Source organism: Podarcis erhardii (assembly GCF_964252035.2).
Source record: "Podarcis erhardii genome assembly, chromosome: 4".
NCBI lineage: Eukaryota > Metazoa > Chordata > Lepidosauria > Squamata > Lacertidae > Podarcis > Podarcis erhardii.
This window is the reverse complement of record NC_138508.1, coordinates 5,582,702-5,594,890: the sequence shown is the minus strand read 5'-3', so window position 1 is coordinate 5,594,890 and position 12,189 is coordinate 5,582,702. Positions and strand designations below refer to the sequence as shown.

At 48.7% G+C, this 12,189-nt stretch overlaps 1 protein-coding gene across 5 annotated transcripts in view; it reads left to right on the top strand.

Annotated features, from left to right (window-relative positions):
• Nucleotides 1–12,189, top strand: part of PDE2A (phosphodiesterase 2A) — a 386,253-nt gene that overhangs the window by 342,081 nt on the left and 31,983 nt on the right. For all 5 annotated transcript variants that reach the window (XM_081860195.1, XM_081860197.1, XM_081860198.1 and 2 more), the window contains 7 exons: nucleotides 2,312–2,471; nucleotides 4,095–4,147; nucleotides 4,598–4,672; nucleotides 6,970–7,011; nucleotides 7,606–7,674; nucleotides 9,137–9,267; nucleotides 9,597–9,708. In XM_081860195.1, coding sequence (XP_081716321.1) covers nucleotides 2,312–2,471; nucleotides 4,095–4,147; nucleotides 4,598–4,672; nucleotides 6,970–7,011; nucleotides 7,606–7,674; nucleotides 9,137–9,267; nucleotides 9,597–9,708 — 642 coding nt within the window. The remainder of the gene's footprint in view (nucleotides 1–2,311; nucleotides 2,472–4,094; nucleotides 4,148–4,597; nucleotides 4,673–6,969; nucleotides 7,012–7,605; nucleotides 7,675–9,136; nucleotides 9,268–9,596; nucleotides 9,709–12,189) is intronic.

Here is a 12,189-nt window from a genome sequence, read left to right as displayed (position 1 = left end):
TTCTGGGAATGTTGTGGGTCACAGAAGAGGATATATTGATTAATATTTTCCTTCCTAACTTGCGCTACCAAGTTTCTTTACATAGCAGAGCGTATTCCCCTGTTACACAGCAGGAATCTGGTTGCAGATTCATTAGAATCTCTTAAGTTCTATTATTTCTGGGAAGACCCCTTGGATTCCCTCCTTAAAAGAATAAAGACACAACAGTCTTGTTCATAAGTAACAAAAAGAAGTTTACTCACGATCAGGCAAAGCACAGTGTGATTGATTCCTGAAGGCAGACTTTAGGCTTAAGGTTACAAATATGTACAAATAGGTTTACCCCGTATGGGAGATAACCCAGGGACTGCTGGCTGAGAGTGCAGTCCAGGTGAAGCAGGAAGCAGGCAGGATGAAAAAGAGAAAGAAAGGGAAGATGGCTACATGACTTGGCCTTTTACCAGGTCTGGAAAGGTCACGCCCACCTATGGGTCACATGCAAAGGAAGGATGCTCCAGCCAGGTGCAACAGGAAGTTTGACTGGCTGGACCAACATCCCCTGCATGTCCACTCTAGGCAAACAAGGAATGTTGTACTTGACTGCTCCAGAGGATTACATCCCACATTTCTTAAACTGGGGTTCCCAGAATTGAACACAGGACTCCTATGACATAAGCTGTGATTCCTGCATTGCAGGCATTTCGAATAGGTGACCCTTTGCATCCCTTTTGACTCTATGATTCTAAACCCAATGTCTCATTCATCCTCGCCCTGTCTCCCTCCTTAGAGCATCATCGCTCCTCTTAACAGGCCTCCTGGGGAACAGTAAAAATCCATCCATCTTACATCCCTAGCCACACACAAGCCCTGCTCTCGCCTTGCGGATCTGAAAACTCCCGTCCGGCTTAATCAGCCGGCAACAGGAGACCAGAATAGTTGACACGGAGAGACCTGTGCGGGAGTGTTGCAAGGAAACGCCAACCCTGCCAGGTGGAGCGGGTGGGAGGCTGCTGCGAAGACGGAAGCCTTCAAAGCCGCTCTCCCTCTCCATCTGCCTGCGTTTTCTCGAGGCTGTGATAATGAGGAGCCCACCTGCCACTCAAGAGACAAGGCGCTGCTGTTGCAAAGATGAGCTCCACACCCCATGAGGTTTGGCTAGCACCGCAATTGCAACCTGGGGTAGCGGGTTGCAGGATTCAAGCCTGCCTAGAAACCTCATCCTCTGATCATCAAGGTTTTGGACATTTTGGACTCACCGCTGTCCATGGAGGCGCAGGTCAATTCTGTGTCCAGGGCAGCTGTCTACCAGCTCCGCCTGGTACGCAGGCTGAGACCCCACCTGCCCACTGACTTTCTCACCAGAGTGAGGCATGTTCTGGTTATCTCCCGCTTGGGCTACTGCAATGCGCTCTACGTGGGGCTACCTTATTATTTATACCCCATCCATCTGGCTGGGTTTCCCCAGCCACTCTGGGCGGCTTCCAACAAAATATTAAAATACAACAATTCATCAAACATTAAAAGCTTCCCTAAACAGGGCTGCTTTCATTTTTTTTTCCTCGCATAATTTTTATTGTTTTTAAATCATAACAAACAAGAAAATAAAACAGTTCACACCTTGTTGTCACAGATTTCTTTCTATAAGACTTCCTTCAGCTTCCCCTGAAATCATCCATACCCTAATTTAACAAATTCACACAAATCCTAGCTTATATTGACATTATTTTCTCTTTCCTTCTTTTTCTCTTTAGACAATATTCCAACCTTTTCACAGAGCTTTTTTAAACCCGACTAGCGTTATCTGACCTTCACTTATATTTTCCAGATATTCCACAAATTTCCCCCAGTCCTCAATGAACCTTTGGTCTTTTAAATATCTAATTTTTCCCCGTAAACAGGGCTGCTTTCAGATGTCTTCTGAAATTCAGATAGTTGTTTATTTTTTTGACATCTGACGGGAGGGCATTCCACAGGGCAGGCGCCACTACCAAGCAGTGGTGTAGCGTGGGTTGTCAGCACCCGAGGCAAGGCAAGTAATTTGCACCCCCTAACCCGTGGATTTGCACCCCCTAACCCTAACCCCCAGATGTTGCGCCCGGTGCGGCCGGCCCCCCTGCACCCCCCACGCTACGCCACTGCTACCAAGAAGGCCCTCTGAAGAATGATCATGATAATAATAATAATAATAATAATAACATTTTATAATAATAAGGGGAGAAGGGCAAGTTAAATGGGGGTGGGGTTGTGCTTTGGGCCTCATCCCACTGCAAAGCTTCTGTCCTTCGCACCCATCCGTTTCCCTTTCCTGCTTGAAAAATGCAATTCCTTGCAGATCCTGGTGTCCTACAAGCGCACCCAAGCTTTGCAGAAGCTGCAGCCCTGGCCACAGGTCAGCCTGTCCACCAGTTCCTCGCAGAATTCTCTAGCAAAAACCGAGGGGCCCCCCAAGAACAGCTACAGCGATTTGGACCGCAAGATCCTCCAACTGTGCGGTAAGGGTGCGAGGCGGCCAACGGCGTGCTCTGATATATAACAATATACTGTACATTATTTTATATATCATTTTCAACAATTGTTTTTATATTTAGGGGTGCCATATTGCCAAAAGTGAACATCCGGACAAAGTTATTGCGCTTCCCACCTCCCACCCGGACATTTTGCCGATTTCTGAAACTTCCCACTGGATGTCATTTTCCTGGGCCGAAAAACTCGGACATATGGCAGCCCTTTATATAAATATGCAATTATTTTAGTTGTTTTTATATATTGCTGTGGGAGGTGGGGTCAGTCTGGATGATGCCCCGAGTCCCTCCCAATTCATGGAGGTTCCTGTACCCAAGTGCTGGTTAGGGAGGATGCTATCACTGAACTGGTCGGACCAGTTTCTTTGTAAGACCTTAGCTGGCTGCTTAAGTATCCTCATTTGCATCTCAAAGGAAGAAGCCAGGTTGCAAGAGCTACAACTAAGTGAGGGTGCCATCCTGATGGGCCTTTCCTCCACCCCCTCACCTATCTGCTAGCTAGGAGAACACTACAGTGGTACCTTGGTTCTCAAACTTAATCCGTTCCGGAAATCCATTCCAAAACTAAAGCGTTCCAAAACCAAGACGCGCTTATCCATAGAAAGTAATGCAAAATTGATTAATCCATTCCAGACTTTTAAAAACAACCCCTAAAACAGAAATTTAACGTGGATTTTACTATCTAACGAGACCATTGATCCATAAAATGGAAGCAATAATCAATGTACTATAAAATAAGAGAGTATTGTAGTTGATAAAAATTAAAATTATATTTTTTTCTTTACCTGCACCGATGATAGTCATTGTTTGGATGGGGGGCTTTTATCCATTTCTGCAGTCACACAATCAATCAGTAGCTGAACTGGGTTCCGCACAGTCACAAAACAAATTAACCGAAAAAGCCTCAAATTAACCGAAAAAGCCTCAAATTAACCGATAAAGCCTCAAATTAACCGAAAAAGCCTCAAAAACGCAAAATAAACAGCAAAAACAAAAGCACCAAACTTAATCCGTTCTAGAAGTCCTTCTGAAATGTTAAAAAACCAAGGCGCAGCTTCTGGTTGGTGCAGGCGCCCCAGAAACAATAGCTGACAGCCGCACCGGATGTTCGGCTTCTTAAAAACGTTTGAAAACCGGAACACTCACTTCTGGGTTTGAGAAGCAAGGTACCACTGTAGCAGGAAAGTGTGTGTCAGCTGGGATTGAAAGCCGGCTGGGAGCTGGAAACGCAGAGACTTGCTCGCTCTGTACTGGACCCAAAGCTCCCGCTCATGGAGAAGAAAGATGCGATGCAGTCAGTGAGCTCCTCCATCCCTTGACGAGGTTGGAAAAAAACCCAAAAATCCTAAAAACACTGCAGTCTGTGCTGACCTTCATTCCAGGGAAACCGAACCTGAGCAAAAGCCTGAAAGCATTGGAGACTCTCACCTCTCAGAGACCAGGGTGGCCTGAAACACATATTCTTCTGTATGTTTTTATGAATCAGTTCCGGGTTCCTCAGCAGAAGTGATTCAGAAATGAAATAAGCAGTTCTGGTTACGTTTGTTAATCTCGTAGCAGGAACTCACAGCTCCCGGTCTGTTGCTTTTGCAGGCGAACTGTACGACTTGGATGCCGCCTCACTCCAGCTCAAAGTTATTAATTACGTGAGTATTTTGGAGCCTGGCTGTCAGAATCATAGAATCGCCGAGGTGGGATCCCCAAGTCTGGGATCCCCAAGTCTCATCTAGTCTGACCCTCTGCAATGCAGGTATCTCAGCTAAAGCACCCAGGGCAGATGGCCACCCAACCTCTGCTTAAAAAAAAGGAGTCATTGCTTATTTCCTGCTCGATCCCTGCTGGGGAAGAGGGGTCATTTTGTCTTCCACAGACACCTGGGAAGCCGTTTCCAGCAAAGTGAGAAGGGAATGATGCCTTGTAGCTGCGACAACCTTCATTTCCTGCATTGCAGTGGGCTGTACTAGATAACCCCTTTGGGTCTCTTCCAATTCCATGATTCTATGGAGAACAGAAGTTGGAAGGTCTGGGAGCGGCTGGGATGTGGGTGGCTTCCCCCTCCTGGGAATGGCTCACTTTTCTCTCTCCCTCTCTCGCAGCTGAAGCAAGAGACCCAGTCGCCATGTTGCTGCCTCCTCTTGGTTTCTGAAGACAACCACCAGCTATTTTGCCAGGTCAGTGCCTTCGGCCTGGAAACGATGCCTTATGAGGAACGGCTAAGGGAGCTGGGCATGTTTAGCCTGGAGAAGAGGAGGTTAAGGGGTGATATGATAGCCATGTTCAAATATATAAAAGGATGTCACCTAGAGGAGGGAGAAAGGTTGTTTTCTGCTGCTCCAGAGAAGCGGACACGGAGCAATGGTTCCAAACTACAAGAAAGAAGATTCCACCTAAACATGAGGAAGAACTTCCTGACAGTAAGAGCTGTTTGACAGTGGAATTTGCTGCCAAGGAGTGTGGTGGAGTCTCCTTCTTTGGAGGTCTTTAAGCAGAGGCTTGACAACCATATGTCAGGAGTGCTCTGAGGGTGTTTCCTGCTTGGCAGGGGGTTGGACTCGATGGCCCTTGTGGTCTCTTCCAACTCTATGATTCTAGGATTCTATGACCCGGAAGCTGCCTGCCCTAAGGGAATCACTGCTCCCAATTATTCCCCTACGCAGAGATTTTGCGAGGCTGCCTAATTTTTGAGCTATGCTGTAGATCAGACTAAACCACATAGAGCACCATGAATAACCTACCGGGATATTTCTTATTATTTTTATCTATTGCCCCATGTCAAAGACAGCTGGAACGGCAGGGCCTAAGTCGTGAAAAGATTCTAGAATTGTTGGGATATTAAGACCAAGTAAAGACCCAGAAAATCCAGAAAATCATATAGGAGTACCTTGTATAATAGCCTCACTAGATGTTCACAAGGCTTTTGACAAAGTTGATTGGGATTATTCATTCCAATTACAGTCATACCTCGGGTTACAGATCCTTCAAGTTGCGTTTTTTCGGTGGGTGGGAACTGGGTCCTGATCTCTGGACAGCAAGATCAGTGCATCTCTCCTGGACAAGGCTGGAGGAAAGCATCACAGCAGCAAAATCACATCCTGCGTACTGGAAAACTTTTCCTCTGTGTTACGAAATGTGCCAGACAACCCACAAATCCCAACTTCCAGTGCCAGATTTATGTATAAGCTAAACAAGCTATAGCTTAGGGCCCCACTCTCTTGGGAAAAAACTGGATGTACATTTCCAAAATATAAGATAAAAAATAAACAAAATAAAACCTACCTACAGCAACGGTGTTTTGTGTTGTGTAGGCTCCTAGGATGCAAGTCATGAGCCCCGCCTGCTCGCCTGCTCCCTAAAATATCACTGGTTTGCTCCTTTCTATATATAGGGTGCCTACATTCTGCATGGACTGCTTGCATGGCAACCTGTGCAAATGGCTTTAGATACCTGTTAGGTCCATAAATTACCATATAGCCAACACAAAAAACAGCCACAGTTTGTTGTTGACAAAGGACAGTTGGACATATAAAGGGCCCCATTACCTTCAGTAGCTGAGGGCCTCATCAAACCTAAATCCGGCCCTGCCAGGAGGCATTTTGGATGTATGGCTGCAGGCTCAGTGATGGGCGCAGACGAGGACATTTGTGACTATCAGACTTTGAAAAGCTGGAATCGAAGGTTCAAGTTTGCCGGTTTTGTTGAAACTAAATAGCTTTGTCACTGTTTTGAGTTTCTCTATGTTGTTGTCTTGGTGGGTCATGCAAACCCCTGTTCTGAATAATGTCTTTTGTGGGGTGGGGGGGGTACTGGGGATGAATTTATGGAACTACTTATTCCTCCCTAAGGTCATTGTCTTATGAATAATTTGTCGGACCATTGCAGCCACCTCTTCCATTAGATTTTATCCCTCACTGGGTAGAGGACCCCCAAAATTGGAAGGGACTTGGTGCATTGTCCAAGACTGACCCCCCTTAAAAACCTAAAACAGTATATTCCATCCCCTCTGTTTCTGGTGATCAGGCACCATTGGTTATGCAGCCAAAACTGGATAATCTATGCAGAAAAAGGGGTAGTTCCAGGAAGTCTGGACAACCTCTGAGATTTTAAGAAGTGCAAAAAATTGGGGTGGGGAAAATTAAGAGGGGAACCCCAAAATCACACCAGTGAGAGCTGAACATACTTTGTGGCCACATAGAGCTGTCAGAATGGAGTAGTTGGATGGTATCGCTGTACGCTGCAACATTTTGTTGCCGTTCCCACTTGTGTGTTATCTTTAGGTGGATAATATTTCAAGTGATTGCTGCTCCCTTCCACCCAGCCCACCATTCAGTGAGATGTTGGTCTACAAGCCTTAAGAAACGACCTGTGGCTCCTACAGCATCTGAGATTTAAATGCTGCTGTGTCTTTGAAGATGGGAAAGTCTTTGATTCATTCCTGTTTCCCACATCCCTGTTTTCTTGTTTCTTGCAGGTCGTTGGAGACAAAGTGTTGGAGGAAGAGATCAGCTTCCCTGTGAGTGGATCATCATCATCATTATCAGTGCTTTTTTCCCTAAAAAACTGTGCCTTGCAGTTTAGGAGGCATCTCTTCTCCTAATTACCGTATTTTTCGCTCTATAAGACGCACCAGACCACAAGACGCACCTAGTTTTTGGAGGCAGAAAACAAGAAAAATATTCTGAATCTCAGAAGCCAGAACAACAAGAGGGATCGCTGTGCAGTAAAAGCAGCAATCCCTCTTGCTGTTCTGGCTTCTGGGATAGCTGCGCAGCCTACATTCGCTCGATAAGATGCACACACATTTCCCCTTACTTTTGAGGAGGAGAAAAGTGAGTCTTATGGAGCAAAAAAATACGGTATTTTTATTTTTATTTTATCCCACCTTTTTCCCTGATAGGGACTCAAGGTGACTTGAGGTGGTGATTGCAGTTTTACAATCCTCTAAGTAATAATAATAATAATAATAATAATAATAATAATAATAATTTATTTATACCCCACACCTATCTGGGTAAGTGTCCATATTTCCCTTCCAACTCTGCAATTCTGTGATTCTCTGAAGCCTTCGCCTCTTTCCCAATGCTCTCTCTTTCTTTCCCCCATGCAGTTAACGGTTGGGCGTCTGGGGAAGGTTGTGGAGGAGAAGAAATCGATCACCCTGCAGGACATCAGCTTGGTAGGTCTTTCCGTGCGGCCGACTCTGCCCTGGGCTTCTTCAGCACGTGTCACGCATGTCACTGGGGCTCCCATGCTGTGGCTCCAGCACGATTCACATTTTATTTCTCCGGCTGCCTGCTCTTGAATGAAGCCAGGATTACAGAGATGCATGTGAACCGCCAACCCAGCAGGGGCTGTTTGGAATGTGCCCTTTCATATTCAGTTTGCAAAACGGAGGCAGATCTTCCTGGAATATATATACACACACAGTGGTACCTTGGTTATCAAACTTAATCCGTTCCAGAGGTCCGTTCCAAAACCAAAGCGTTTCAAAAGCAAGGCGCGCTTTCCCTTAGAAAGTCATGCAGAACTGATTAATCCGTCCCTGACTTTTTAAAAACAACCCCTAAAACAGCAATTTAACATGGATTTTACTATCTCACAAGACCACTGATCCATTCAGCCTGCACCTCTTCTTTAAGCGCAATGTGCTCAGCTCAAACCACTTTGGCCCAGTTAAAGAGCCCTCTCGCGCCCCAGACCTCCTCTCTCTCGGCTAGATTTGTCACGCTCCAGGGTGGACTAATATCACGTCTCAATCATGCGGTGGCTTGGCTGGACGCAGGGAAATCTGGCCGGTCAGGGAAAGGGTGCCGGCCCTCTCCCTTTTTCTGCTTTGGCAGTCGGCTGCCAGGCAGTGTCCATGCAAGGCTGGCGTCCTGCGATTTTGGACCAGCCAGAAATGTGTTTAACTCCCCGTCCTGCCCTATTTGTTGACTGAGGCATGGATGACAGATCGGCCGAGCAAAAGAGCTTGCCGAGGCGCCACAGGCTGGCTCTGGCGGTTGTGACGGGGATGGGTTTGATTAAAAGGGGGAAATAGAACTAGTTTCTACCCTGCTTAGTTCCCAAACGTTTTGGCTCCCAAATGTTGCAAACTCAGAAGTAACTGTTCCGTTTTGCGAACTATTTTTGGAAGCTGAACATCTGACAGGGCTTCCGGTTGACTGCAGGAGATTCCTGCAGCCAATCGGAAGCCGTGCTTTGGTTTCCGAACCTTTTGGAAGTTGAATGGACTTCCAGAACGGATTCTGTTCGACTTCCAAGGTATGACTGTATTGGTAAAATGCCCAGGAAAATCTGGGCATATGGGAACCCATATCGGAGGTGTTGATTTGGGGGCGAATTTCCTTAAAAATAGTTTTTTAAAAACCAACAACTTTGTCACCCGCCCCCCAAAAAAGCTCAGAAACTTTTTGAAATATGGCAACCATATCCCAGCATTTATCTGAGGGATGTTGGAGGGAATGCCAGGGGAGTTCCCTGGGTCTCAGGTTTGGACCCTAATATCTCAGGGTCTGTGATGTTTCAACCCTCGAGACCGAGACGCCCCACCCCACCAAGCCAACCACAGATAGAAGGGAACCTGCCAACTCTGCTCCCGTCCCCCGGATGACCAGCCCTTCGTCTCTCCCCACCAGGAGGAGCATAAGCAGCTGAATAGTATGTTGGGCTTTGAGGTGACCGCCATGCTGTGCGTCCCGGTGATCAGCAGAGCCACCTCGCAAGTTGTGGCGTTGGCCTGTGCCTTCAACAAGCTCGGTGGAGAGAGGTGAGTTTGAGGCTCCATGCCGGCTGCGGACAGGAGTCAGAACAGAGCCGCTGCCAAGGATTCTCCCCTGCAAAGTTTGATGGTCTCTCAGTCTAGACTCTCAGTCCTGCCAGGAATATATTTTGCAACAAAATCATAACTGATGTGACCTGGTTGCTGTTTTCTTTGGGGCGGGGGGAGCTTCCACAAAAGCGCCATTGAAATTTCTTTCTATGGAAGCTTGCTACAGAAGTGGGGAGGGATGGTGGCAAATGCGACTCCAGCGGCGGGTAGTTCCGCAGTACAGAATTAACATGGTTGCTGTTCTTCTCTCCCCCCCCCCCCTGTAGCTACTCAGAAATGGACGAGCACAAGATCCAGCACTGCTTCTGCTACACCTCCACGGTGCTGACCAGCACACTGGCCTTCCAGAAGGAGCAGAAGCTGAAATGCGAGTGTCAGGTGAGGGGCAGGCAGGCGGGCACACCTAGGGTCCTCTAGGGCAGCGCTGGAGACGTGGGTCTGGAGCTCTGCATCTCAAGGGCATCTCCAGACAACGTGCTTGCATCAGTTCAACTGTTACAAAGGCACTGTAGTTTGTTGATATGGCAGGGCAGCGCGGTGTAGTAGTTACAGCAGGGGTTGGTGCGATGCGGTCCCCCAGGCTCGTAAATCCAGCCTGCGGACCCTGCTGCCCACTCGGTCAGTCCCCATGCACTGCAGATACCTCGCCACGCGGGGACTGACGTCCACAACGCTGGCAAGGCTTCTGGGAAGGCGGCAACACTGGCGAGGCTTCAGATCAGCTGCAGAAAGCTCCTGCGGCCCATCCGAATTGCGGGCAGCTCTGGGTGGATGGTGATGCCGGCAGGGCTTCAGATTGCCTGCAGGAAGTTCCCCGTGGCTGAGGTCAACCCGGTGCGGCCATGGATGGAGAGGCTGGCGGGTGGGCAGCGGGTCTGGGCAACGCCATTGTCATCGTGATGGGCTGCATCAATAGGAGTATAGCATCTAGATCAAGGGAAGTAATAGTGCCACTGTATTCTGCTCTGGTCAGACCTCACCTGGAGTACTGTGTCCAGTTCTGGGCACCACAGTTCAAGAAGGACACTGACCAACTGGAACGTGTCCAGAGGAGGGCAACCAAAATGGTCAAAGGCCTGGAAACGATGCCTTATGAGGAACGGCTAAGGGAGCTGGGCATGTTTAGCCTGGAGAAGAGGAGGTTAAGGGGTGATATGATAGCCATCTTCAAATATATAAAAGGATGTCACATAGAGGAGGGAGAAAGGTTGTTTTCTGCTGCTCCAGAGCAGCGGACACGGAGCAATGGTTCCAAACTACAAGAAAGAATATTCCACCTAAACATTAGGAAGAACTTCCTGACAGTGAGAGCTGTTCGACAGTGGAATTTGCTGCCAAGGAGTGTGGTGGAGTCTCCTTCTTTGGAGGTCTTTAAGCAGAGGCTTGACAACCATATGTCAGGAGTGCTCTGATGGTGTTTCCTGCTTGGCAGGGGGTTGGACTCGATGGCCCTTGTGGTCTCTTCCAACTCTATGATTCTATGATTCTATGGGCACGTTGTGGGGCTTCAGCCAGAGCTTGGTGCGCCTGCTGGCCCCACCCCTGACACCCATGTCGGCACTGCTGCTGGTGGCGCTCTCGGCGGCCACGCTGGAGCAGTTGGAGGGTGAGCTATGTGCTGCCTGTCCGGTGCTCTGCATGCGCGGCCTGTCCACCGACCTGTCCTCAAACAACAGGCTGCAGCGCATAGTGCACACCGCCTAGGAGCTCCGCAGGGATAGGCCGATGGGAGCGGCTGCTGTCTGTCAACAATGCCGGTGAGTGGGCAGCGCTGAGATGTGCTCCTGTGCGCGTGCAGAGTGCGTTCCTCCTCCAGGTCCGAAGGCAGTTTCAGGACTGGCTTGCAGGGTATTTATAGTTTTCGAAACCTAGTCCGCCCCCCCCCAAGGTCTGAGGGACAGTGGACCGGCCCCCTGATGAAAAAGTTTGCTGACCCCGGGGTTACCATGTCCGAAAGGTTGCCCTTTTCTGAACGTCCGCCTCTTTAGCAAACTCTCATCTGCCCCCCACCCTTGAAACTTCACCTTCCTTGGTCCTACTGCCAAACGCCCGCCCGGCATGGGGGGAACTTTCCTTTGCCGGAGCCAGGCAAAGTTTTTGACCTGCCGACTGAAACTCTTGTAGATGCTGCTGGTCTCCTTTTCCCCACCTGCTGGCCTGCTGACGCTAGAATCAGAATCAAGGGATGCTCTCTGCAGGCTCCTGGGCATCTCACAGAGCGGCCGCTGAGCTCAAGCAGCAAGGGGGACGCAGGCAGTCGCCTTCTCAAAGGCCCCCGGCCTCATTAGAGCCAGCCAGGTGACGATATGAAAGGGAAGGACGGAAGCAGGTTCCGGGAAGCAAGCTGAGATCAAAAGAGCCTGGGAGGCTGCTGCGGAAGAGGGGGCAGGAATCGAGGAATCCTAGAACCTTAGAGCTGGAAGGGTTCCCCAGAGGTCATCCAGTCCTACACACACACACACCCCCGCTATGCTCGAATCACAGCTCAACCTCTGTTTGGAAACCTCTGGTTTGAAAGTTAGGTTCCAAGGAGCATATATACAGCAAGGACATGGGAACGCAGAATTGCAGAGGTGGAAGGCACCCCGAGGATCATCTAGTCCAACCCCCTGCAGTGGTTAGAGTGCACCAGGAAGAGTTCTGGGTTCAAATCCCTCCCCAACTCAGCCATGAAGCTCATTGGGCCTGACCTTGGGCCCAGTCACCTCGCAGGGTTGTTGCGGAGATAAAGCGAGGGGTGGAGGAGAACCATTCACTGTCGCTTGGAGCAAACAGGTGGCAAAAATCAAGGAAAATATTAAAGGACGGCTTTCTCAACTCTAAAATATTTCTGTGCCAACTGCGTGCAAAGAGCACCCT